Source organism: Dermacentor silvarum, chromosome 11, assembly GCF_013339745.2.
Source record: "Dermacentor silvarum isolate Dsil-2018 chromosome 11, BIME_Dsil_1.4, whole genome shotgun sequence".
Classification (NCBI taxonomy): Eukaryota; Metazoa; Arthropoda; class Arachnida; order Ixodida; family Ixodidae; genus Dermacentor; species Dermacentor silvarum.
The window spans coordinates 108,250,189-108,277,210 of record NC_051164.1 but is presented as its reverse complement, the minus strand read 5'-3'; the positions used below and the strand labels follow the sequence as shown (position 1 = coordinate 108,277,210).

Genomic DNA, 27,022 nt, shown 5'->3' with positions numbered 1-27,022 from the left:
CGATTTTTGAAAAAGCCGTTCTTTGCTGCCGAACACGACAAGGTCGCGGGTTCCATCCCAAGCCGCGGCAGCCACATTTAGATGGGAGCGAAATGCAAAAAATGCTCGTGTCCTTACAGTTAGGTGCGGGAACAACACACACACACACACACACACAGGTGGCCGAAATTTCGAGCCCTCCACGACGGCGTCCCTCATATTCCACTGTGCAGTTTAGGGACGTTACAGACTACAATTTAATTTGAAAGAGACGAGGGACGTTTGTGATGAGAAATGGTGTTTAGAGGACGAGAATATGTCTCAACAATATCGTATACTCGCATTGAATCTGCTATACGTACGGCGATGCTTCTTTTCTTGACATTTACATCGATCAGTTCTCGTTCCATTGCTAGTTACGCTCTCTCATTTCGTGCGCATTTGCTAGCTTCCCTATCTCTCCCAATAGCTGAGCGCAGAAGAAATGTTTTATATAATCCTGTATGATATCAAAATGCTGTTGTAAACAACTTGAGGGTGTTTGCCGAACGTTGGGATGTAATGTGAACGAAATTAAATAAATTACGCGCTTGTGCATGTCTCATTGGGTACCACGTTCAGCTCACGACGTCCATCACTTTTTCTTTACAGAGCACTGGCATCCAGTGCTCCAATTCTACAGTTCCAAGGCCTCACCCCCTGCGGGGCCCTGAACGCTGTCGTCACAAAAGCCTTCAGGAAGGAATCCGAGCTGTGTGTTGATTCCATCAGAAAGTCATGGGACGTCATCAAAAATAGGTCTTCTACAGGTGACCCTCGATAGTAGAGAAGTAATTATTTTGCAGAGAGAAAGAAAAAATGTACCCTCTCCAGCACAATCACATAAGTCATAAGGACAAGAAACGCTTCAAAAGGCCCGGAGCCCGCCGTATACTGGCAACGTCCGGTGGCGCAAAATGCAAGTTTGCGGCCACTATAATTTCTTTGAAGACCAAGCACAACACTGTAAACTTGCGTTTCGAGCAACGAGATCTTTGCAATGTATTTAGTGTATCAGAAGACCCCCCCCCCCCCCCATCAAAAAAAAAAAAAAAAAGGCACAGTATTGGCATGCGTCTACATTACGTAGAATCAGTTCGAGCTTTAAATCGAATTTTGCTTTGCCTCTTCGACGTTTTCACTGCTGCTGCTGTGGCTGTCTGGCACGCCGCGTAGTGGGGGGGGGGGGGGGGGGGGGGGTGGCTGTTGACAGCTGTAATTATCCGTGACCCCCCGCAAAAGCATTGCACGAACTGCAGCGTTTACCTTTCTAGTCCAGAGGGGAGGTAGGTAGAATGGTAGAGAGGAGGCAGAGAATGGGTAGAACGACACGGTACGTTACGCAAGATGGCAAGGAAACGGTAGTACTATATATAAGACAGCGATTGCGAGAAAACTGAAGGTACGGTACGATACGTTCCCGCTATTTCTCAAAAAAAAAAGACACCATACGAATTTGTCAGGCGGACAACTCACGCAGAGCGTGCAGACGCAAAGCCGCAATAAATCACCGTATATAGCGTCTGGGTGACACTACGGAAGCGGTCGCACGTCAAATCAACCCCTCTGTGACCGCCGTGGTAGCCTTGCGGATATGGCATTGCCCGAGCTCGCGGGTTCAATCTCAACCGTGGCAGCCGAATTTCGACGGGAGCTAAATATATAAACGCTCGTACACTTTGATTTAACTGCACGTTAAATAACACCAGCGTGTCAAAATTAATCCGTAGTCTGCCACTATACGGCGTGCCTCATTATCCCCTTGTGGTTTTCGCACGCACAGCCCCATAATTCAATTAAAGTTGAACACTTCTTCCACGACGCGATGTGCCATGTGAGACAATGACAAGGCTCAACCCTCTCAGACGTTATGAACAATGGCGCACTACAAAACTTCAAGAAACCACGTCTCCCTGTGTGTACTGTGTTGTAGTACGCAGACAAACAGCAGTGGTGCACGCAAGATAACGTTTAACATCAACTCACCACTCGACTCAACGTTGAAGAAACTAAACATTCGCCGTCAATATCGCCAGTTATTATGGTTAACCAAAGCAAGCAGCACTGAAAGCTTCGCTCACATCGATTCCCACAGTGTGTGCGATGCGCATGTTTACGCTCGTAGTTCAAAAACACCCCACCGAAACTTAAGGTCTCGGGTTCATAGGACAGAGCATTACGGATATGGTCAAAAATTCTTTTATGATTATATCGAAATGGCCTTGATTGCTACATTGGTTCGCCATGCGCTCTCGAGGCAGAAACATTTGACGATTTACATTTCGCATCGTTTTCTTCCCGCAACGAACAGCGCAAGGCGCTCAAGCCATCGGCGAACGCTTCCACATTTGCGGCAACTACACGCCAAAGAACTTCACGTATCTGCGGGATTGGATGACTGACGTGTACACGAACCTTGCCATGGTCAACTACCCGTACGACAACAGCTTTCTGGCTCCTGTACCCGGTCACCCAGTCAGGGTGAGTCAGCCGGTTTATGTATTGATTCAAAGGATATGGGGTAGGTGTGCATTACTTATTAACATGAGAAATAATTTGTGCGGAAGCCTGCGATGTGGGGGAAGTTTCATGAAAGCGAAGGTAGGCAACCACCAGGACTAGAGTACGAAGCTACAGTCCAAGCGGATGGCTGTATAGCGATGCTTTCTATTTAGAAACCCGTACGGGTTTTCTTTGTATAGCTTCGTAACATGGATGATGTCTAGGTGGATGCCAGTTTTACAGTGAAGCTGTTAGCCTCTAGTTGGTTGGAATTTTTCGTGTCCGCGTGGACAGTACTCGCACAAAAATGTGGGCCGATCCCGCAGACAGTGCAAAGAAGCGGGGAGCGCACAGTGTGGTGCTCCTCCAAGAGGCATCACATGAAGTCAACAGGTGACATCATCGCTTGATGAAGACGTCATCGCGTGACATCACGTTTGACGTGTTCACGTCGTGAGATTATTTCATCAGGCGATATCGTCACGTGACGATGCTGTGAGTCTCGTGTATCCGAATTATAATCCAAAGCTATCATGTCTGCAGCTTATGTGTAAGTCGTACCTTACGAATTTTTGACGCAATTTGAGAAATTCAATTAGTTCAATAACACACTTGCACTTGGCAGAAGGCCTAGGAGAATGAGGATCTATGCTGCACTTCCGCACACGTGCGTGCGCGCGTGGCGTTCGTCGCTTGTGATGGTGGTGCTTGTATAACGTGGTCTAACGTCGGCAACAGATTCGCTGTACATACACTTTCACAGGGTCGAATGCAGGCGGGCATTCCACCTGTGGAACAGGTGGAATGTTTCTTACAGCTTCGTGCTACACTGCAGGTAGATGACAATTTTCCCCTTCCATATAGTAGTAAACGTTAACGATACTCTGCTCAGTTAATATGGCAGTCGAAGTTCAGAACATTTGCTCAACCGAAAGCTACTACTGGTAGCACTCCCGCACTACTTGTTACGCCAGTAAACTGGGACGCGCATTGCGCTAACAATTTCTGCACGTTAATGTTTCCGAGGAGCGGGGGGAAGTGTTGGAGTTGTCGTTCGTGCTCGATTGCGGCTTACCTCTAGGTCAAGCATTGCTAGTCCCATCCTTGGTGGCTGTAGGCCGGGCCTGATTATCGGCGCGTTAATAAAGCGTTGCTATAAGAAGAACAAAAAAAAAAGACAGATCCAGAACTGCTTCGGTCAGCATAACGTTACACAGTGACGACATCAAGAAAACAACGACATGGCTGGCTGACGACAAAGTTTCCTTGAAAACGAGAACAGCAATGACTAACAACGGCATTTTATTGTTACCCACTGGTTTAGTTGTTTTCACTATGTTGTTCCCGGTGTGACGCTCTGCCGGCTCAACCAATCCGTATGCATCAACTAGCGCAGCAAAATACCGTGTTAGAGGCAAAACATTTCGAGACAAGTTTTATGACGACTGCCTACGGAAGGGCATCAAAGTAAAAAAGCTCAAGAACATTTAAGTAATCTACAGCGACACTCTGCTGAGACACGGATTGTTACAAGTACTAATTAGGGTGAACATTTGTTTGCTCTCAGTAGAGTAAACAGGAAAAGAAAGCACATGTAATAACTTAGCAAAATCACGTTTTGAGTGTATAAATTAACGACAGAAGCATCGACAAATAATCAGGTTATCTTTTCGAAAATCGCAGGAGGCCTGCAAGTTCTTGAACACGACGTTTGAAAACGACGACACGCTGTTGGACGGTATATACCAGGCAATCAGCGTCTTCCAAAATTACACGGGGCAGACACAGTGTAACGACCTCTCCAAGGGTTCGGGAACTTTGGACATGGGTGGCTGGAACTATCAGGTGAGCTGTTTCATATTTTGCGCATCTCAGATAGCTTCACTAAATGGGTACAAGAACGTAAAAAAATTACATTTAAAAGCCGACTGCAACGACATTTCACTTTGGGTAAATTGGTTATATAAATTTACGGCAGCGCAAACCACACACATTACGGAGTAGAAGGACCGTTAAAGGAGGCGCTGAACTCGCAACTAATCTTTATTGAACGCAATGAAAAAGACAAAAACCAACAAGAATACAGCCTTGTGTCCAAGACATCGCACTCGCAGTCAAAACGCGTGATTGATGGTAAGTTAATAGATGTATTTTTGTTTGTTTCTTAGAAAAAAAAACGCCTTTGTGAGTTCTATATTCACCAGATCTTTATCCTATTTTAATACTGATGCCTCATTGAAATTTGGGGCACACCCTCATCACCTATATGTTGTACTAGGTGAGCATCTTCATGGGTTCCGATAAAGGTTCTCTTCATTCATATGAAAATGAATATGTCTAATAAATATCATATAAGAAGCCGACAAGCAATGACACCAAGGACAGCATTTGGGAGATTATAGTTCGTAGCTTTTAACGCGATAGCGTTTAGGTCCCCGTGTCACAGAAAATCCGGCGTTGGCGTCGGCATTGGCGCTGCGGCCGAGAAAATCATCCCCAACCACGTTTAGGTATGCCACACCATTCTATCATTAATGTTGCTAATATCTTGTCTTGCATTATTGGCAAAGCTATTCCTCGGAATTTTGAGAAGGACAATCCACAAACAAATGACATAAAACAAAAGATCCACAGCGCATGCCTTTTATGTTAAATCTTCTCAGAATGAAAGATTAAAAGTGCGAAAGAAATGCAGAAACCGGAAAATGATGTAATTGCTTTGGCGCGGTTGTGCACAGTCTCCGGGATCGGCCCACGCAAGATGTCACGTTTCCACCAGAAAGCTCGCCTACGTGCATAGCGTTCCATTACGGCTGCAGTTGTCGGGAACCATGAGTAGGAGTCAGGGATCTTTGAATGCTATCGCGTTGCACTCTTAAAAGCGAAGCTTAAGCGTCCTCCCAATTTTTCTTAGTTTTTAATTGAATTAAAGAAATGATAAATAAATGGAAATGAAAAGCGGTTGAAAAAACAATTGGCCGCAGGTGGGATACGAACCTTATTCTTCGCGTTACTCGTGCAATGTAACGCTCTTACCAATTAAACTTATCTACTCGAACTAACCTTGGGAGTGCTAGCCGGCGCCACCACTCGGCGGATGTGGAACATCCTTACTGCCGCAGGCGTCACGTCAACGTGAACTTTTTGAGTGAAGGCGACTCATCAATAACTGGTTAGAACTAGGGTTTATTGGTTTATTGACCCTGTTTTTTTTACTATATATATATATATATATATATATATATATATATATATATATACAGGGTGTTTCAGCGAACACTTTCAAAATTTATTTAAGGTTGGCTGTGGCAGATAGCCTAATTCTAGTTAATGAGGTGGTCTACTCGAATAGGCGGACATTACTTGCACAAAAAATTGAAATGCATAATCAGCTAATTAACAAAAATTAACTAATTAAGTTTTTAACTAATTATGTGATGGCCCATATTGCATTTTACAAATTGTAGCCCTGGAGTTCGCAAGGCGGATCCACTTAGAATTAATTCTCAGGATGACACCACTTTCGAGATGTTAATTCGCGAACCTTGCGGAGAAATGCATTGGCGTTCCAGATAATTTTGTGCTTCAATGCATAAAGCGACGTTTTGTTAGGAACCTAACTGGAACGCCAATGCATTTCTCCGGAAACTTCGGGAATTACTATCTCGAAACTGGTGTCATCCCGAGAATTCGTTCCAAGTGGATCCGCCTTGCGAAGAATACGACTACAATTTGTAAATTGCAATATGGGCCATCAAGTAATTAGTTAAACACTTAATTAGTGAATCTCTGTTAATTATTCGATTATGCATTTCAATTTCTTGTGCAAGTAATGTCCGCCTCTTCGAGTAGACCAGCTCATGAACTGGATTTGTGCTATCTGCCACAGGCAACCTTTAAGAATTTTTGAAAGTGTTCGCTGAAACACCCTGTATATATATATATACTTGAAAAAAGAACAACGCCCTATGGCCTAAAATCCACAGGATATAGTCACATTCAGAGATGAAGACATAGCTGTAACAGGCGAAGGCAAGTAGCACTCCACAGAGTTCGTACACTACGCGTATGCAAAGTCACGAACACGCACTCACGAGGCCGCGATGCAATCAGCGATGACAAGGTAAACAGATGACCAGATGAAGAATACTCACTGATGAAATAATAATATGTGACAGTGAAAGGGGAGCTTTAGCGCAGAATAGATTAGTTGCTAGTTCAGCGCCATGCTTCGCGGCCTTCTTCTCTGTGTTGCCTGTGTCATTCGCGCTGTCGTTCTGTGTGCATTTCAGCCAACTCGCCCAAGCATCATTCTTATTATATGAATGAGTGGTATACAATGAAAAAATCTTGGCAGTACTGCAGGGCTGGTAATTGCCTAATTTTCTTAGACGCGCTGGGTTCTCAATTTATTGCGTCATATGCGTCATTTCCGGAGAGCGGTAATGGTGGTTCTTTTTTTAAAGTTTGGCTATTAAAACGTCTATTTGTGGGACCTCATTGTCACGAATCCATTCATACTCCAAAGGTAAAATTTTGCTTGAAGACTGTTGTATATTTACATTACCAGGAATTAAGCTTTTTACGTGGTCCAAACTTTTGGTGCAGTTGGCGTTTACGACACAACATTAAGAAGTTGTTGGCTAGGACTTAGTTACCAAGTAAAGGTGTAGAGGAAAGAAAACACGCTTTGGAGCCTATAAATGTTTTTTAGTCACTGCGGCGAACAGGTGACAGTCGAAATCCTGTTATGCCAATATGCGTGATAGTGAGCTCATGGTACATAGCGGGTCAGTTGCCATCGGTCCCATTTATAGTACCAGCAGTCGTTCTTAGATTTCAAAAATCGCAAAATTGACGCGACGGGTCAAGCTGCTCAATTGGAACGTCCAAAAAAGAACATGAACTATTTTAACTCTCTCGTCGAGCGCGTTGAGAGCCATGACCAGACTGATTGGGAGAACACCGCCTTTATAGTGAAAGAAAGGAATGCGTCAACTTTGCTGCTGCTGTAATATCTCCTGATTCAAAAGAACTTCAGTACTATCAACAGGAATGCTGGCAGCTTATTTGCTACTCTATTCTAGCGCTACGTCACATATTGGCAGAAAATACTTCCAAGTCTTGCTTGTCGCCAGAGGGACCAAAGAACCTGTATCGGACTCAAAACGTCACTTCTTTGCTTTACACCTTGTCAGTGACCGCAACAATTTCTTCATTATGACGCTTGACGAGAGAACGTTTCGTTGAAATCTTGACTAGACCGTGGTGGCTATGTTGTAGTGACGCCTTCCGCTCGATTATCTGCCAGTCTTATCACATACTCTTCACGACCGGCTGATCCCATTGATAATGCGGGCGGAGCGTCGCCCGGACAACTGACGAGCCCCAAATAGCGCAAAAATGGCATTAGCATCAGAAATAGCATCACAACACAATCGAGGTACCTATTTTGTTTCGGAATACAGATATTTTAGTTTTAGCCTTGTACCTGCCACAATGGTTCAACGGCTATGGTGTTGCGTTGCTAAGCACGAAGTCGCGGGATCAAATTCCTGCCGCGGCTGCTGCATTTCGATGGAGGTGAAATGCGAAAGACGCCCGTGTTCTGTGCACCGGGGGCATGTTAAAGATCCCCTGTTAGTCAAAATTAATGCAGAGTCTCCGACTATGGCGTGCCTCATAATCAAATCGCGCTTTTGGCACGCAAAACCCCAGAATCGTCACTCGTCCATGACCCTTTCCCTTTTCGCCCTGTGCTGGCTAGTCGGCTATAACAAATTAGCTTAGGCAGACCTCTCTACGAGTCTTTAATTAAATATATCTCTGTAGTCGTTGGCTATTTTGCTGTTTTCTAGCTGACTCCCCAAAATGAATGCATAAATGAGCATGACGCTTGCTCTATACACATTGAATGAATTAAGCAAAACACAAAGAATAAAACGCCACCCTAACTCTAACTTAATCACCGTTACGTAAGCAGGTCTAGCTAACTAACGTAAGCACATCTAGCTAAACGAAAAAGAGACCGGGGCAGGACACAGTTTTCCTTAAACAACAATGGCGTGCTTAAATTTGTGTGGTGCCAAATGTAGCAATGAGCGAACGCTGTTTTCCCTGTTCACCTCTCTGTTTTCAGTCCTGCAACGAGATGGTGATGCCGATGTGCAGTGACGGCGTCAACGACATGTTCTACAAGAAGGACTGGGACCTCAACGAGGTCCGGAAACAGTGCGAGAAAGACTTCCACGTCACGCCCGACGTGTACAAGGCTGCGCTCATGTTCGGCGGCAGGAACATTTCGGCGGCGTCCAACATCATATTCAGGTTGGCAGTGTCGCCATTTAAGCAACGAACTGTAATATCCGTGTCACATGGACATTTCCGAACGTGCTTGAGTCCATGCAAATATCACTTAACCGAATCTCGCGCAGCCGTACTCACTTTGTAGCACACTTTCGCACATCATTTCGTTCTCGTTGTAATCAACCGTGTTCTGAGCTTGGACTGTGCTCGATAAGTTCATTGCTGATCGACTTCAACGAGAACTGAAACTGCCTGCGGGACAGTGACATTATTTTGGAAATAGCCTAGATGACAACCACAGGTATTGTGAATTACACAATTTAGTGCTACGCTGCAAGTAGTGAGTGGGAAATGAGAGACTCTTACAACAGGGCATAAAATATTGACACGCAGTGTGTTAATGAAGTATCGCTGACTGCAAATGAACAACGTCACTATGAATAGCAAAAAGACACTAAGGGAGAGTGTGGTCAGTGAAACCTCGTTAGTGAAACCAACAAACCTTTTGTTGTTTGCTTTCACAACAACATTACTACTTCTGATAGATGGAAGCATGCAGGACGCAGATAGCAACACAGGACAGAACACTTAATGTTTAGTCTATGCATCCCATGCATAAGGTCAATAATCCTGATTGTGTTTACTATGCACACTATCTACCCGGTGAAGCCTTCACAAGCCACATGTTGCTATACCACTACTACATAATTCTTCTTCTGTGCACTTTATTTAACAGGCATGCCAATAACACCCAAGATCAGCTCATGTCTGAAATGGTTGGCGACTCCCAGAAGCTTTTATAGTCAAAAGAAAGTCCTTAATAGCTATCGAAGTCTTATTTTCTTATTGATTATTGCGTCTATTCTAATTATTGCATATGCAGCAATGGAGACTTGGACCCGTGGTCAGCGGGCGGCGTTCTCAACACCATCTCGGACAGCCTGATCGCGTTATATATGGAAGGAGCGGCCCACCACCTAGACTTGCGCGCGTCGAACCCAGCGGACCCGGAGTCCGTCGTCAATGCGAGGAAGGTCGAGGCGGAATACATCACCAAGTGGATCAGGGAGGCCTACGGCAACTGACGTGTTCATCTTATAGCCCATTGTCGTTCATTTGAAATACACGTGTTCATTTGATGCACTATCATCTCTCTAGCATTTTTCTGAACCAAACGTTGACACCGTGTTAGTCGGTGTGATATGCTATTGAATACAGCAGCGAGTTAAGGAAGATGCATAGGAATGAGGTGAACGCGACACAGAGCTCTTACTTTCGACTCCTGGGTTTACTCAGGCGTCCCTCCAGTGCTTGGCGTGTGTAAAGGAACATCGATTTCATTAAAGATAAGAGAGACGGCTTATGGAACCCGAAAGTTGAAGGCCATTGGAAGGTCTGTCTTGGCTTTCAATTTGGTGCAATGCTTGCTCTTAACGTGCTGGTGCAATTGGTCATAGGTTTATTAGTTATGCGGACGCAATGTGACGATGGTATACACATGTCAGTGCACACAAGACGCATATAAACTGATGCTAGGTTAATAGATTGCACTGTAATCGCGAATAAGACATTTGGTGCCGGGTTTGAATCTCATACCAGGATGAATGTTTCCTCAACTAAGAAGCTTTGTTTCCGAGAAACCCGTATGGCTCTCCTTTGTAGTTTCGTGATACCTACCGGTGGATAACAATTTTTCGGCTAGCGCGTAATCTTGGTTGCAGCTCACAAAATTGGTGTTCACTGGACGAAAGGATGTGGCATTTTGGAAGCAACATCAAGATAACTCATCAAAAGTAAAAGACGGTTTCTTGGATTACGAAGGGACGGAGAGTTAGTGCGGATATACTTTTGTGGCGGCAGCTTCTCTTGCATTATTCAAATCTCCCGCATACATTTACATAAATGTACGTTGCTGCAGCCGTCTGTTGGCACCCACGGGAATGTTGACCAAATCCCATCATGCAGACACCTTTCTAAAGTGGTCATCAGCCTTTATTCAAGCAACTTGAGGTCTCCGTCATTGTGAAACTCGTCTGCCGAAGCCTGCGCATTTGTCAAGCGGCTGTCATTTGGCGATTTTCGTGGGTGACCGCGATTGCTGCAATCAGCCCAAGCTGTTCGTCACAGAGAGCCAGCTAATTGCTGAGAGAATCCAAAATCCGAACGTGAGAACGGCGTTGGCTGCTGCTTCCGGATTGTCTCGTCATTGTGTCATACGTGGGAACGAAGGTGCAACACCAGAGGCGGCGTCCGGTCAGAAGAAGTGACAAAGTGGGCGGAGTGCTGCGAACCATTCAAATTGACCATTCAAATTGGCCGCGATAAGATAATTGAATTTCCTCGTCCAGTGACCTAGTGAAAACGGCTGCTTAAATTCGGAAATCTTGGGTTTGTGTATGGTGTGTGCTCAGACATGTCAAGTGCTTAAGCATGTAGTGTGCTCCGCCATGAGTGTGCTTTGATTCAGTCATGTAGACTGCTGAACTGTAATGGGCTCCTATGACCATGGAGTCAGTTCAAATATGTGGAATAAACCCGTTTCTCGGTTCCTTCAACCTCCCGACCTCATCTCTTTTTCAATAAGCAACTCTCGGTGATAGAGACGGAAGACGGCGTGGGTCTGCTTATTCACCTTAGTGCGATGCCCCAGTATAGAGCAGACCATCTACCACGTTTTACGCACTCCGCAGGCGTAGGTAAGCAGTCCTCTGTATGACGCCCGATTTCGAACAACGAACCCCAGAACCAGATCCCAACAGAACCAGTAATGATCACAGTTCCTGTAACCAGTAAGTCAACATGCACGAAAAAATCTTTGCGGTAGCAAATTAGTAAAGAGCTACACGGAGTAAGGATAGTAGTTTTATCAGCTGTATAAACTTGGACATGCAGCAGCACCAGCAACGCGCAGAACTGTTGTCGACGCCGTCGGCGTTTTGCCCGCGTTCGGTGCGTGCGGCGTTGGTCCCTGTTGCCGGTTCCTCTGAGGCGGCTCAGAGGTTTTCGACGAGATCAGAACGGGACACTCGTCGAGCAGCGTCGGAAGTATTTACCACATTCTCGCCTCGTAACGTTTTAGATGCGAAGCATATTATGGTCGGGGCTATGTCACTCCCTCCCTCCCTCCGCCGTGCGACGTCCGCTTCCACTTCCGGTTCCGCTTCCGGTTCCGGAAGCCAGCTTCCGGCTTCCGGAGAACGCTTCCGGCGTTTTGCCCGAATGATCCCCAGGTGCTTCGCCCACTCATCATCATTCACTTCGTCCTCTCATTCTCCACCCGCAACGCCGCGATGAGTGCCACAGACATCGCCAGCGTCAACGCCAGTGTCAGCGCCGTGGACAGCGCCGCGGAGAAGAGGGCTCGGGCCGCTGCCACGAAACGGCAGCGGCGACAGGCCGATCTGAAAACTAATAGGAATTTGAGTCGGCCCCATGGCTGCTTCGCATACTACTCAGGGTTCCCCTACGGGAAGATGGTGTAATTGTTTTTATATAATTACGCATTTGGTACCGCAGTTAAACGTGCCTCTCCTTTCACTTTAGGCTCCCTCTAATTGCGTGGACATTAGGTTGCAACAACATGGCACAAAGTCAAAAACCGCATAAATGTCTTTTAGTGAAATTCATGCAATAAACATGATCAACAGCACCTGCAACAGCAGTAATTGATTTTGCATATCATTCTTTGATACTTACGAATGGAAGAGGTGAGGACGCCAGCCGCATCGCAGAATGCAGAGAACCCTCTAGTCAAGGCGTACATAAAGAAAACCCAGCGAAAGAACAGCTTTGCCACTGTCATTGAAGCAAGCGCAGCAGTACGACATCATCTACAATTCCGCGGCTAGGCGGCAGTAGCCAATGGTAGGATGGTGACGAAAGCACAGCAAAACCTACGAAGTCTGTTTCCAAGGGGATCAAAAAAGATCTTACAGATGTTACAGATCGTACAGATGTACAAGTCAGGTGACGCAGAGCAGGAACAACTGGTCGCCCGAGCGGCTCACACTCGTGCCAAGCACTGGCGATCCGGCTGGCCCAGTGGTTGCACTGCAGGCATCGAACAGAAGATCTGGCTGTCGTCCTTGTCCATGTGCTCTTCTTCTTCATTGCACAGAATAAGAGGCCAATGAGAAGGCAAAAGCTCATTACTTTCTCAACTTGCGAATGCGAGTGAAACAGCCTTGGTTATCTGCCGCGGTCTTGGCACTCCCCTGCTGAGCATGACGTTGCCCGCTTGATTCCCGTCCACAGCATGTTGATTTGGGCGAAAAGCAAAAGTGCTTGTGTATTAAAATATGTTTGTTCGCCTGGCAAGTTGGTATGACAAGCATAATACAGCAGACAATGCAAAAACAGGACAAATATTGAGGGAGCGGTAAACGTTATTCAAGTAAAGTTTATTCTTTAGTGGCAAAAGATATAGGCAGAGGAAAATGTTTGCAGTAGCTAAAAGAAAACAACGACATTACATCAGAGGCAATCTTTCTATTACATTAGTGACAATATTTGTCGCCACTGCGCAATAACCTTTAGTTGGAAGTCAGCGCCTGTGTCCATCCGTTCCCGTAACCCTTTCAGACGGATGGTAGCTTTCACCTTGTTGAGTCTCTACCTTGCCAATTATCACAGAACTTACCTGACTAGTATGATTTGGTAGTTCCAGTTTTGCATATATATACCGATGAAAACTCATACAGACACTACGAGATTGCACACATGGGCAGGCCGTGCCACCGATATGCAGCTTTTGAAGCTTTGGCAGCACTGTGCAGCATGAAGCAAAACAATATTTAGTTAAATATAATTAGAATTTAAAGAAATTGTTGGTCTTTTGGGTGAAGAATTAAAAACAAGCTTGCATTCTGTCTTTAAAAAATGCCGCCTCAATTTGCACCCAAAACGTTGAAAACAAAATTTCCCTTATTTTGCTTGACTTTGCTGTTTGTAGGATTTATATGGTTTTTAATCAAATAAAGACCACCCTTCTTGGTTCCTGAGATTTTTCTAAGGCAGTTTAGCAATTTTGGTAGTACTGTCCTGCATGGTAGTAGTAGTGTATACGGTAGATGTATGTGCTAGTATAGTATAGTAATGACCTGCCGCGGTAGCTTAGGGGCTATTGTGTTGCACTGCTGAGTTCGAGGTCTTGGGCTTGATCATGACCGTCGGCTGCATTTCAATGAGGGTTAATGCAATTAATCCGGAGTACCCCACAATGGCATGCGCCGCGTAATCATATGGTGGTTGAGTCATGTAAAACTAGATAATTTAATTTTATATTAGTAATATTATACGCAGCCTGTCTGCCCGGCCGTAAGCTTGCTAAATCGAAAGTCAAATACGCGGCTGTGGTTTTGGAGGCACAGTGTTCCGAAACCACTGTTTCATGACAGTAATAGAAAATTCTCAGTGTAAAACTCATGAATTGACGAGAGCACCTGCCATACCCATTGTGCTCATCACGGATTATCAGCCAAGCATGTAAGTATGTGTATCAGAGATAGGGGACCGGCCATATCTTGAGCTGCCCTTGTGCTCATTTGTCCACAGGTCTGGCTCGAAGCTGGACAGAGACAGCGAATGGGTCAAAGACGAGAATGTTGACTTCGACAGCGACCAAGAGGAACCTCCCCCTTTAGACGAAAGTTTGGCTTCCACATCATGACATCTGCTGACGAAAGTAGTTCATGTGTGTTGGTATGCAACAGAATAAAAGTGAGCACTGCTAACTGGGGCAAAGGCAACAGAAGGAAGTCATTCACACAGTGCTGCCTGGTCCCATTTAGTGCTGCTCATACTTATGACACAGGGGTAATTTGACATCACAGGGAGATGCCTTCATCCTGCAGTGGACATAAATATACGCTGATGATGATGATACTTATGACGTCCACTACTCTTGTAATAAACACATTTTGCAAAAGTGTGTCCAGTGAAGTAGTTTGCACGTTCTTTGCTCATGCTACTATATGTATGGCTCCCCATTTTTCGCGTATAACGACCAATGTACTCTGAATTCATTTTACGAAATTTAAGCGAGGCCTGTGGCTAACGACTTTGCTGCAGGGTGACCGTGGTTTTTGCAAAGACGCACCAGTTCCTGATATAATGCACAATACAGATAAGTTCTGCTCAATAACTGCCAGTCGTTCAAGAAGAATGCCCCCCCCCCTTTCAGGTAGCCTATATATCAGAATTCGTTGTCTGGATGTGCGGAAAGCAAATTATTATACTGCCAGATTTAGCACGTTTGTACACTTTCAAAACAATTTACAGTGCTGTGGAATCAAACTTATCTCCTTTAACGAACGCTCATTCCCACGTTCTACGATTAATGACGTGGACTAAGCGCGAACGCTAAAATCGAACGAGTTAAGAAGAAAATGGCGGTGTTTGTCGCTAAGCGAGAGTAGCGAGTATAATGACTTCAGGTTAACTATGGTAGCCACAGTAACGCAGCTACAGCTTGCAGCAGCACTTTTTTTTGCCTCTGCTCCATTTTAACAGCGAAGCTGTTTAAGCTGGAGGTAGTCCGGTGGTGTACGCCCGAAATGTGGGCCTATTCTGGAGGTAGTGCAGAAAGGGTCCAAGCGCAATGGCACATACCCTTGTGAACTAGCGAAGCTGTTTAAGCTCGAGGATGGTCCGTCGACTGTACGCCGCAAAACCTCCACCTGGCGATCGCGTCACCATGCGTGGCCTAGCAACGCTTCGCCCCAGCTGCGCCGACCGCGCCGAGCCAACACCACTTAGATAGCACAGGCATACGCACTCCGATCTATGATGTGATGCTACCTGGCCCGAAATTTCCATTGCCAAGGCTGGCATGATGAAAGCAGTGACGTCAAAATCACTGTTGCTTACGCGGGAGCATCCCCATTAGATTCTATGACAGTCGGGCCAGGTAGCATGACGTCATGGATCGAAGTGCGTAGGCCTTGTGCTATCTAGGGCCGGTATTTTGTAGCGATGCGTTATGCTTTATTATATGCTAGTCTATTATGTATTATATGCTAGTCGATGCGTTATGTATGATATGCTAGTCACTACCGGCTGATACCGTTGATAACGTGAGCGGACCGTCGCTCTGACCACTGACCAAGCGCGAAAAGCACGAAAAGGCATTAGCACGGGAAAGGCATTGCTACAAAATAGCGGGATAGGGGGTGTTGGCCGAGCCTCGCCACAGCTGCGTGAGCCGTGACGTCATCGCGCGCGCCGCATCGCTTCACTACAGTGTATTCTAGGCACTGTAGCTTCGCTTTGGCTTTGCCGAGCCATGACATCACTGCGCCATGCGGAGTGGTTGCCGCGGCTGCGCAGAGGCGGAGCTAAGCCGTGACGTCACCGTGCCTACACACGAGATATGTAGCTGCGCGTCGCCATAGAGTAACATACGGATTACAAGAGTGGCCACTCGAGCCTAAAAGCGGCCGAGCTACGCAGCTTCATGCCGCCCGCTAGAGGGCAATACAACACTCCCTGTCTCCAAGGGAACACGCGTACTACTTATCTATTGTAGTAACTTTTCTATAGTGCACTATACGTCTACTTGTCTATGTGGCTGTAGACGTAGACGTTATCAACGGGATCAGCCGGCCGTGAGCGGTGGATGATAAGACTAGTATAAAGAATAACGCATCGCTAAAAAATATCGGCCATGGTGTGATCAGGCAAGGCGACGCTACAAAAGATGTGCGATAACGTCTGCTTGGTCTTTGCTGGCTTCGCCTGCAAGAACGTGTCTGTCTGCTTGGCTGCTGCTTGGTAAGAAGGCCTTCATTACGTTCTTTTTTCCCTTCATTAGTTCGCAAATTGCTTATGTATTTGTCACTTCAGCCGTAAGTTAACATTTGTCGCATTGTGCTGTTCGGCGCAGAGACCTTTTTGTGTTCTTCACTTCGCGCATGATGTTCGTGGATTGCTTCACATTATGTAAGAAACAGCAATTTGGAATGCTGCGCAGCACGTTTGCGAGAAAATCGTTTCTGGGCACGAGAAAATGAGTCGACACACGCCGGTATACGTAGTCTGAATTTAATGCACGTGTGTTGCACTTGTGTGAAAGAATGCAGTTATGCTTAGGATCGTTATTCGTGGCGTGCGCAGATTGCTTGAAGCCTTTGTTACGAGCGCAATTAGAGAGAACTTGCGAATTGAGAAGAATGTTTGTAAGCTGTGGCTACGACTTATTCTGAATAAACACTCCTGCCTCAGTGGCGCATGCATGGCATCGAAGGTTGCCTTTTTTTTTCTTTTTTTTTCTTTTTTTTAGAAAGGGCGGTATGAAGTGCGCAGGTGAAAATTTGTGCGAAGGCGGGAGAGAAGACATAACCAATACTTTTTTTTTCAGGTCATGTCGACTATAGTCAAGTACTACGGGAATTACTGCTGTGTTGCGAGGTGCAGTAACAACGGCAGGACAGGGAGAGAGCGTGGTTGGCTGACAACTGTAGTGAGCAGCCTCCATTTCTTGTTTGCTATGCAGCCCGAAACTACCACTTAATAAGAAAGGTTAGGCTTCCAAGGACGAGCGTTGTTTTCCTCTTTAATGCCAATGCCGTCTTCTGCAGTTTTACTGTTCTGTGGGGTTTTTCATAATATTGCCTGTTTATTCCTTTTGTGAAATTTATTCTCAACATATGACACCTGTATTGGCACGTCTTGCACTTTGCAGTGCAACCATCTTTTTGTGCTTGCGTTCATCGAACGTTGCGAAAAAAAAAGTATACATGTGCTTACTGAGAATGACTGAAAAATAAAGTTTAGCCTCTTCCAACACTTGTCATGTTTATTTAAAGTGCCTCCATAAACACACAGTGGCATCGTGTGCTTGCTGCTCTGGCGGTACAGCTTACACGAAGCTACTCGATGCATGGAAGCAACGCGTTAAAAAAAATCAAAATATAGCCATAATATAGCCTCCGGGACGAGCACTCGCACGGAAGCAATATTGGAGGCCATGTATATTTTCTAATCGCCAGAAGATAGCCTTGGAGATCAGTTTTCCTGCGGTCTCAATCTCTGAGTCTGCGTAGATTCCACACACCCGCTAGGTGCGCTGCGAACCAAAATCGGCCGCAGGGGCCTATGGAAGTGTCCTCTCTTATCCTTGTATGTTACTCTATGGCGTCGCCGCCGCGGCGACACAAAAGCCCCGCCGTCTCCGCGCCGAGCACATCGCTGCGAAGGTGGGGCGGCCGAAGAAGAGCGTCATTCCCGAAGAAGAGGAAGCGCGGCTCGAAAGCCACCGCTCCGCTACTCGAGAGTGAGTGAGACGACTTCGGTCCGATCCCGAGCATCGCGCCGCCGAAGCGGCGGCGAAACGTCGGTGATTCGAAGAAGATCCGGAGTTACGAGCCCGCGAAACCGAGCAAAAGCGTCCAGAAGCGTCCAGATACCTTAATGACCGAGTGTTCGTTACTCCTTGGGCTGTCGGTGATTCCGGGGCGATCTTGCGCAAAACGTGGCCGAGTCTCGAAGCATAACCTCGCAAAAACTTGGCCGAACCGAGATAAAGTTAGGTGGGGTCGCCAGCTTCGCTGTTTGCCCAATCTTCGGACCACTAGTGTGAAGCTGGCCCTAATTTTTCTTGTCACGTGTTCTTGCCTGAGCGGTTGAGGCGGTTTGCTGAGAGTACATGAGTACATGAGCACATGTAACTTATTGATTAATTAAGGAAAATTAAGAAAAGTAACTACATAGAGAAGCCGACAGCGTCCAGAAAGCATACAGGAAGTAAAGTGTCTTCACGAAGCGCAAAAGAAAAGTTCTTGAAATGAATTGAGAGGCGTTAAACATTTTGGTATATGAACAAATGCTGAATAAACATTTGTGGCAAGAGGTTTTTGAAAGCTTTCTCAAATTGTGCATCTCGAAGATTATATTTAGGCACTGCTTTTTTCTTGACTATGAATAATTCTCCGCGCATTGTATTTTTAAGTTTCTAAAACATGTGAACAGGTTTAGGAAAGTTAATTTGGTTTCTAAAAGGTTTTAATATCATCAATCCTCCACAATGAGTAATTTGCATGCATTTAAATGTACTTAGCAAAATAGAATTCGTGGATTGCATGCATATATAGCATCTTGGATCTGAAAAAAAAATACGAGATGTATGTGCGGCAGACCAATAAAATTACATATTCCAAGATAGATGTGTGTCTACACAGAACAAAGCTCTTACGCCATTCTCCAAGTAGATATGTGTACAGCTTGCTCATTTGCTTAGACTTCCTGTAGCATACATTTACCTTGGCAGAATATACTGGTGATATATTGTATATATTGCAATAAGTGATATGTATCATGAAAGGGGCGCGTCAGAGTCATGACAACATAGAAGTTCAGGCCTCCTCTCCCGCCTTAAGACAGAACTACACGCACGCGTGCCGGCGCGCGAAATGTCACGGCCATTCGCGTTGCGTTTGCCGCGTCTCGCGAGTAATGGCGGTTTGAACCTACAAGACGCGCGCCAGCGCGGTCCCACTTGGATCAATATTTTCGCCTTGGTAGACATTGTTTCGTAATTTTGTGAAGCCGCCAGAGCACTGATATTTGGCTTGAGAAGATATCCGTGCTCGCGCCGCGCTTCGACGCGTACGATCTGTCCTGCACCATCTGCGCATGCGTGAGGCGCGTGGGAGCGAGCTCTCGCGCACCGGCAAGCGTACGTGTAGTTTGGCCGTTAGATTCGCCGTTTGCGCTACGCAATACGTTTATATGGCTAATGTTACGTCATTCTACGAGGAATTGGGCAGCTGTTCTGCAGTCGCATATGGGCGCAACTACATACAACTTCGGACTCCCCACTGGCATGTCACAAATGCGGCAGACAAATGCCGCAAAGTAGTCAGACGTACGTCCGTTTAGCTGTCCATATAACATGCTCCCGCGCTTCTGTCACTTTAACGGATCTCACGTGGTGTAGTAGCATTAAGCTGTCCAGATAACATGCGCCCGTTATTCTGTAAATTCAACGGAGCTGACGTGGTGTCGTAGTGAAGGCAGCTGATTCGGCATCGCAAGACTGTGAGTTCCCATCCTGCTGTAGGAGTGTTCGACCCAGTATATTTATGATCGCAAAAAAAAATGGCTATTTTCGTTGGTTCTGAGATGAATTATTTGCGATTATTAGTGTATAACTTATTTTCAAATAGAGATAAAGGTCTAAAAAAGTTGTCAAGAACTTCTTTAAAGAATTTTTTAGACTTCTACTAACGTGGCGTTAGCACAGCTACATGACGTTTTCAGGAAGTGTACATCTAAACAACGGTTAAGCTCCAGACATCCTTTAGAAGCGGGTTTATCTTTTAGAGAAGTATTTTAGAGTTCTTTTTTGTTCTTTCTGTGTTTTGTGTGTCATTACTTGTAAAGGGTAGGGGTAAAGGGCTGTCTTATGAGTTTACTTACATTTGCGATGAAGGGAAAAGGCGTAATCAAGGGAACGAAAGACGACCATACGCCGCAGGGCAAGCCAAGCGCGCCCGACTACAAGCACATAACATTCCTTACTGTGTACTTGGCAAACAAACACACTCGAATTACGCTGTCGTTCCCACGGCTTAGATGGGCTTTGTCTGCATTATATACCAGCACACGTAATATAGTATTTCGAAAACTCGATTTATATGTTTTGAGCAAACACTTAATTAGCTCAACGCTGCGCGCACTGCGCCCTCTGCTTCCGTGTCCTTATGTCCTTCGTTGCTGTGGCCCGTTCACTATGTACACAAGAAAAAAAGAATGTTACACATCAACAATGTGAACGACCAGGGGCCCATGATTGATCTGGAAATTGGTATATCGACCCGATCGTTTATGTCCACAACCCGTGCAAAAAATTAATAGTCTGGCTACTAACTCTAATCGTTGTGTCTCGCAGAATCGTTCGGAGAAAGTGTCGAGTGACGTCATGTATCTGGCATGATTACATTCAACGCTTGCATTTCACGTGCTTCGAGACGGCGCGGCACTTATGCAGCCGACGGAGTCGTTCTCGATGGCAAACTGTAGTGGTATGTGTCGTTGAGCCGTGCAGCGTGCGGGGAAGCTACGTGGCGTTTAGGGGAGGTCGACAGTGCTCGGCATATAGTACACAGCCCCGTGCTTCGACAGCACTTTCCTTGCGTTTTTGTGAATGTTGAAAGCGCAAGTTCCTGCTCTTAGAAGTACATTGTCGTCATGCTTCTATGGTTTTAAGCGTGTCGTCTGTTTAGAGTGCCCTGCAGAGCAGACGATGTGTGGACATCAATTCTGGATGTGCACGTCGGGGTACAATGACAGCGTGACATCGAGCTTGCTGTCCTTATAGACCGAGGCGACGTTCTAGCTGTGACAATACTGCACAGTTTTGTTGACAGCGGGTAGAGACGACGTGCAGGCGGGACCCGTAATCTTTCGCTTCTGCGCCGAAACGAGAGACGGACGATTCGCACGCGGCCATCGTATCAGCGTCGTCGAGAGGCCATTGTTGTTCATTCCTGGGCCACCAAACTGCTTGCGGGGTGATACACGGCACTCTTTCACTTCACCCAGAGTCGGAGGCTAGGCCCAAAGCCTTCCTTTCGTTTCGGGATCACTTTGGCGGAAACGTTAGGCCGCTTCGCTTGCATAGAGCGTCACGTGTTGGCCGGCATCTTGTTCCGAAGTTGTGTCCCTGTACGACGGTGCACTATGCAAGCGTCGGGGATGATATTCTTGCTCGCGACAGCTGTCTGCGTGGCGTCTGTTTCTGCGGATTACGTCTACGAGGTCCGATTCTTCGAGACGAAGGTGAGGCGGTGCGAACATTTCTTTATTGGTTTGGGCTTACCGCCTATTATTCGTTTATTCCTTTGTGGCGCTTAGTCAGCAATATTACACGCATAACACCTATACTAATCGCAAGAATTTGGAAAAAATTACAACCCCAGATTGTTTTTCAATTAATCGTAAACTCTTCTGCTAAGCTGTACTGGTTGGCAGAGCAGTTATTTAAGATTCGTTATTCTACGTAAGGTCGGCTCGCAAAAAAAAAAAAAAGCGCTACGAGATATAATAGCTATACAAGATTTAGATATAGATAGATATAAAAGCGCACAGTTGTAGATATAATACAACGAAACAAATATTACCTTTTGGTGCTGCCTGTCTTTAGAGATAACAAAGATGGAAAAAATAATTATAGAACTAAATTGACCTAGCATTTCTGAATGGTTATCAATCACACCTGTATCAGTTCTCTCCGCAAAAGTGGCATCGCGTTTTGAATTTTTTAAGCATTATCTTCTGCATCGTCTGCTTAATATCAGAAACACTTAATTTGCTATCGTTTTTTTTTGTTTGTTTTCGCTCATCTGCTCCGTTTCGGAGTCATCATACTCAGTGCATCTATTGATATTGACATAGCGCTTCAATTTTGTCGCACAGGCCGGGCGAATGGATTGAAGTTCCAGATCTACAAAATGTGTAGCACTTATAGGAAGAGGGAAAGCAGTTCGAGCAAATTATCGGGTCGGTTATGACCGCCGGAGTCGTTAGTAATCAATTATATATATACGCAGCCGCGGTTGTGATCAATACCAAACAAATAGCGGCGATAAAGCAGAGGTGCTTACAGAGTGTTTTCAATTAACAAGTACATGAAACTACCGTTCAGTTAGAGAAGAAAGTTGGGCTTGTTGGTGGGTATTCCAGGATGGAGACATTTTTACCTATAGCGCGATATACGCAGAGGCGAGACGTACAAGACGGGACCTAACAGTGTGGCTCTCCTTCCTGTCTTGCGTCTGATTAAACGCGCATGTTAAAACTGTCTCAACGCCGGCCGGTGCTCATCGTAGGAATCATCACTATACGGCAACACAGGCAGGCTCTTCCACGGTTTAAACTTAAAGAAGGCCTAACATCAATATCTGCTTCTCAACGAAGGTTTGAATATATCGCCACTTGAAAACCCGGGAGTGCCCTTCCACGTGACAGGGGACGTATTGTCGGGCGATTATTTCGGCGACACTGTCGCTTTCCCGTGACGTAGTGCTCAACCAGCCAATCAGCTCATCTGATTTTGCTCAAACAGCCAATAAGCGCACACTGAAAGTGTTATTTATCACCGAAAGTGACCGTCCGAGAATATATCCTGCGGTACTTCTTTCACACCCCTCTCTCTCCACCCAGAACCTCCTTCTCTCTAAGTTATCATTGGCGCTGAGCCGTGCTCCCTCAAGGGCTGCAGAAGATAGCGTCAACCTTTCCCTATCTTCACGAACCACTTACTACTAAGTTATCGTGTTTATCATGATATCATTTGTCAGCCACACGCTGACGATAAATTGTTTGGCGGGAAGCTGCCGAGGGTGTTTAAGAAAAAGAAAACATCTTCTGAAGATGGAAAATGTCACATGAAGACGAGGCACGTAGCCAGGCATCATCTGCGGCTGTCTCCACTGTTAAAGTGTTTTCGACGGAAGGAAGAGTGAAGTGCGCAAGCGATATCTAGCAAAGGAAAACCCAGGAGTGCACGTGTGAGCGACAAGATTCCTTCATTTCGTTTTGTTTCGCTATCTTGACTGCAGTGAACGTGATAATGGTGCCGTTAAATGTGGTACTAGAAACACTGCATTTTCAAGTGCTCGATACTGTATATAATTGTGTTTCGCTCAACCTCGACAAGATGAGTGCTCCAGCAAGCGTGCGCCAAAAACGTTCGGTAAGAAAGTTACAAAGCCACCTCTGTCACCGATCAGACGATCCCATGGTGCTTTGAAAGATTTGACGGGTACAAAATGCAGTGAAGTTTCACATCATAAGACTTGTGGCCACGTAGCGCCAAATCGAAAGAGAGGGGGAGGGATAAGGTGAGCGCTCACATTGTCCTCCCCCCACCTCCCCCCCCCCCCCCCCCCCCCATTTTGTACTAAGTTCCCATAGGTCTTATGGTCTGAAACTATTCAGTATGAACCAACTAGCTCAACAAGGCTGAGTTACACTGAGTTACACTGAGTTACTGAGTTACAATCATCACTGAGTTACAAAATGCACTGCAGTGTGAAGGAGCAGGACAGAGGAAAAAGCGACGCATTAGATAGTTTATTTATTTATACACACTGCTGATTCGAGGTCCATGCAGGGAGGTCAAAATTAACGAAAGCGATGCACAAAACATGTGCATACGGAGAAAAATGTTCAAAGTTGTGAATACTATTGTCACAAGGTTACCTAATTAAGCGATTTACCTAAGCAATGGCAGTCGACAATTGTGCGTGGGAAGAAAGATTATTTAAATGTGTTAGTTCGGGCAAAGTAGGGGCTTAAAGCATTTTGATTATGCTGACGAGTTGGTCTCGTTAATTGCGAATTTATATACATGGAGGAGTCGAGCCTTATATTGTTATTGAGAAGTTGCGAAAGAAATTCGAGCCGTAACTTTTTTTCGGCGCAATTAGAGCAGCGGAATATCACTAGATCTCATTAGTTCAGTTGAGAGTCGAATGTTGAAAATTTCTATACAAACCGGACAGCCTGTCTTTGGATATGTTCAAGTCTGTTGTGTTACACTTATGAGTGTTACACCAAACGCCTTGTGCATTGTACAGGACTAAACTTATCAGAAAGTGTAAGCAGTTTCTACAATATGCGACTACACATGAAGGAATTAAAAATTAAATTCTGGGGTTTTACGTGCCAAAACCACCATCTGATTATGAGGCACGTGCCGTAGTGGCGGACTCGAGACCAATTTTGACTACCGCACCCGTCTCGAGCACGCTCGAGGCGGGTGCGGGTGTGGGAAAGAACGTTTATTCCAGAAAGCCACAGATTATATAGCCCCGAGCAAGGGGGCGTATGTTGCTGCACTTGAGCGTGTGCATGGCTTTGCACAGCTTTATCGCTACGTCACACCTGGGGTCTTTAACGTGCACCCAATGCATGGTACACAGACGTTTCTGCATTTCTCTCTCTCATCATGGAGGAATACAGTCTGATCTGCTTGAAATGGTCTTGTTCATTTCAACTGCTCTACTTGCAAACATCACGCGCATTTTTTCAGGTGGACCACTTCGGTTACGCCAACAATGACACCTACAAGATGCGCTACCTGTTTGCCGACCAGTACTGGCTCAAGGGAGGCCCTATATTTTTCTACACGGGAAACGAGGGCAGCATCACAACGTTCGCGAACAACACCGTAAGTTTCAAAATGAAATAACGCATACACAGGTCTGCTGCATTGGCCCCAATTTGCATTGCTGTACGGCAGAACCGGAAGTTTGCCATACCGAAGTAGAAAAGGGGCACATATGCTTCCTGCTTTCGCGCGGAATAGACTGGCAGGAAAGAAGAATGCCATCACAATTCGTTTCAAGCTTCGCTCAACTTGTTCGAATGTAATACTCTGTTCTGCATAAGGACATAGCAGAGTGAAAAAGCTTTTTCGCGGCCCTGTATTCAACAAATATCTTTAACAAGACGACATATATACCCGCCATGACCCCTTTCTGTTCACCCTACATCTCTCGTGAACTTGAGATGATACGAACTAAGAAATTTATTACTTGCATGGGCAAAGACACCTAAATGCTCTAGCTACAGTATCATTTAATGATTCGAAGGAGTTTGTGAGTTTTTTGCCTTGAAGATACGGGTGCGCTCACCAGAACAGGATCACCCCTGATGATAAGAACTTAAAGTGGAGCAAAGAAGTTTTGAAACATGGTTTCTCGCAATGAACTGTACTTTTACTCCACTCGATTAAAATTGCTTAATATTTCCTAGGGTGGCTGAACGCGCATGTTGGTAATGTTGAATCTTTGGTTAGAAGCGCGACAATCAACATAGAAAGTGAGAGACGTGACAGTAAAGAGCGCTGACTTGCAATCATTTTTATAGCTAACCTAAACCAGGCTTAGATACGATGCTAAGGTACAACAGAAAGTACAGATTTGTGACACGTGTTCGGAACTTTGCTTTTAACAAACGACATACAGATCATGTCTGTAAATATTGCACTTCTTTATGCACAGTGACAATGAAGGGCACCTACACAGCGATTGCCAGACTTGTGAATTTGAAGCACTTCAACAATCTCCATAGTTGGTTTGCTTTTGTGGCGACTGATAATTTGTGTGCCTTGGAATATGGGTCTGCAGTGATGGTCTCGGCAGTGGATGCCGAGATGGTCACAAACGGAGTTAAAGACATGATTGTTGTGCTGCTTTAATCGTTCATTGAGACAGCGTCCCGTTTGACCAATGTGCGTATCGCGACCGCAGGAAAGGGAAATGTTGTGAACACCTACTGCGCACGTGACGAACGGTTCTTACGGTTGGTTCTGCAACTTTTTTTTTTTTTTTTTTTGGGGGGGGGGGGGGGTTGCAGTTAACCTGCCTGCATACGCGCGACAGCTTATCTGGTGCCGAAAACACGACATCGATGCCAGCACGCCGAACAACATTCGTGAGATTATGGGACAATGTGTGGATGTAAGGAATGACAGCGACTCTCATTCTGAAACTGGCAGAAGGGGGGTTGCTAATCTTCTCTTGTTTTTACAACCTATCCCAACTTCGCCGTCGATCCTAGTAAGAGCGCCTCAGAACTGTTGTCACTTTGAGACAAGTGTCGGGTCGCGCATGAGAGTCTGAAATGAACAGGTGTACCTCAGAAGGCATTGACGTCATGTTACGATGCAAAATTCCCAACAAAAACTTCTCGTGGGAAGTACAGTACGTTTTTGAGATGCAACTCTCTATCTCTACTAATTTCCGACAAGGAAGGGATTTGCCGTATGCCTAAGACCACTTTCATGTGCAAATCTAATGAGGCTATTGATGCGCCCTTTTCGTGTTGTGACGATGTGGTGCTCTCCTAAGTTAGAAAAGGATCACGAAAACCTTGAGAGAAACTAAGTCTACTCTTAGCCTCATCATTAAATTCAGGTCAAACTTGAGCCTAGAAATGTTTTTATCTGTAAAAGCACACGATTAAATGCAGACGGGCCCTTACATGTAATTCTCTTAGGACTCTAATTCATAAAGATGTTTTATCTCTCTCTTTCTCAGAGGCGGGCCCTGGCAGCAGTCAGTTGCAATGTTTCTGCTCACAAACTAAATGCATTAAAATTGAGATCCATTTATGGTGGCCGGATCTGGACAGATCGTAGCGTTTTTAAAATTAGCACGGCCGAGCGTTTTCCGCGTTTTTTTCAATTGAA

General features: G+C 45.6%; 3 protein-coding genes across 4 annotated transcripts in view; 2 read left to right on the top strand and 1 right to left on the bottom strand.

The window, feature by feature from the left end:
• The window catches only part of LOC119433679 (lysosomal Pro-X carboxypeptidase), an 82,605-nt gene that overhangs the window by 7,890 nt on the left and 47,693 nt on the right, over positions 1-27,022 (top strand). Inside the window, exons 5-9 of the mRNA XM_037700930.2 lie at positions 631-788; positions 2,330-2,499; positions 4,204-4,365; positions 8,660-8,847; positions 9,710-9,898. Of these exons, the coding sequence (XP_037556858.2) occupies positions 631-788; positions 2,330-2,499; positions 4,204-4,365; positions 8,660-8,847; positions 9,710-9,898 (867 nt within the window). The remainder of the gene's footprint in view (positions 1-630; positions 789-2,329; positions 2,500-4,203; positions 4,366-8,659; positions 8,848-9,709; positions 9,899-27,022) is intronic.
• The window catches only part of LOC119433463 (F-actin-monooxygenase MICAL3-like), a 417,931-nt gene that overhangs the window by 348,202 nt on the left and 42,707 nt on the right, over positions 1-27,022 (bottom strand). The window lies entirely within an intron of this gene.
• The window catches only part of LOC119433972 (lysosomal Pro-X carboxypeptidase), a 53,420-nt gene continuing 47,693 nt past the window's right edge, over positions 21,296-27,022 (top strand). The window contains exons 1-2 of one of the 2 annotated variants that reach the window (XM_049658166.1): positions 21,296-21,603; positions 24,860-24,997. In XM_049658166.1, the coding sequence (XP_049514123.1) occupies positions 21,505-21,603; positions 24,860-24,997 (237 nt within the window). In that variant the 5' untranslated portion in view covers positions 21,296-21,504. The remainder of the gene's footprint in view (positions 21,604-24,859; positions 24,998-27,022) is intronic. The other variant, XM_049658167.1, reaches the window with a different exon arrangement.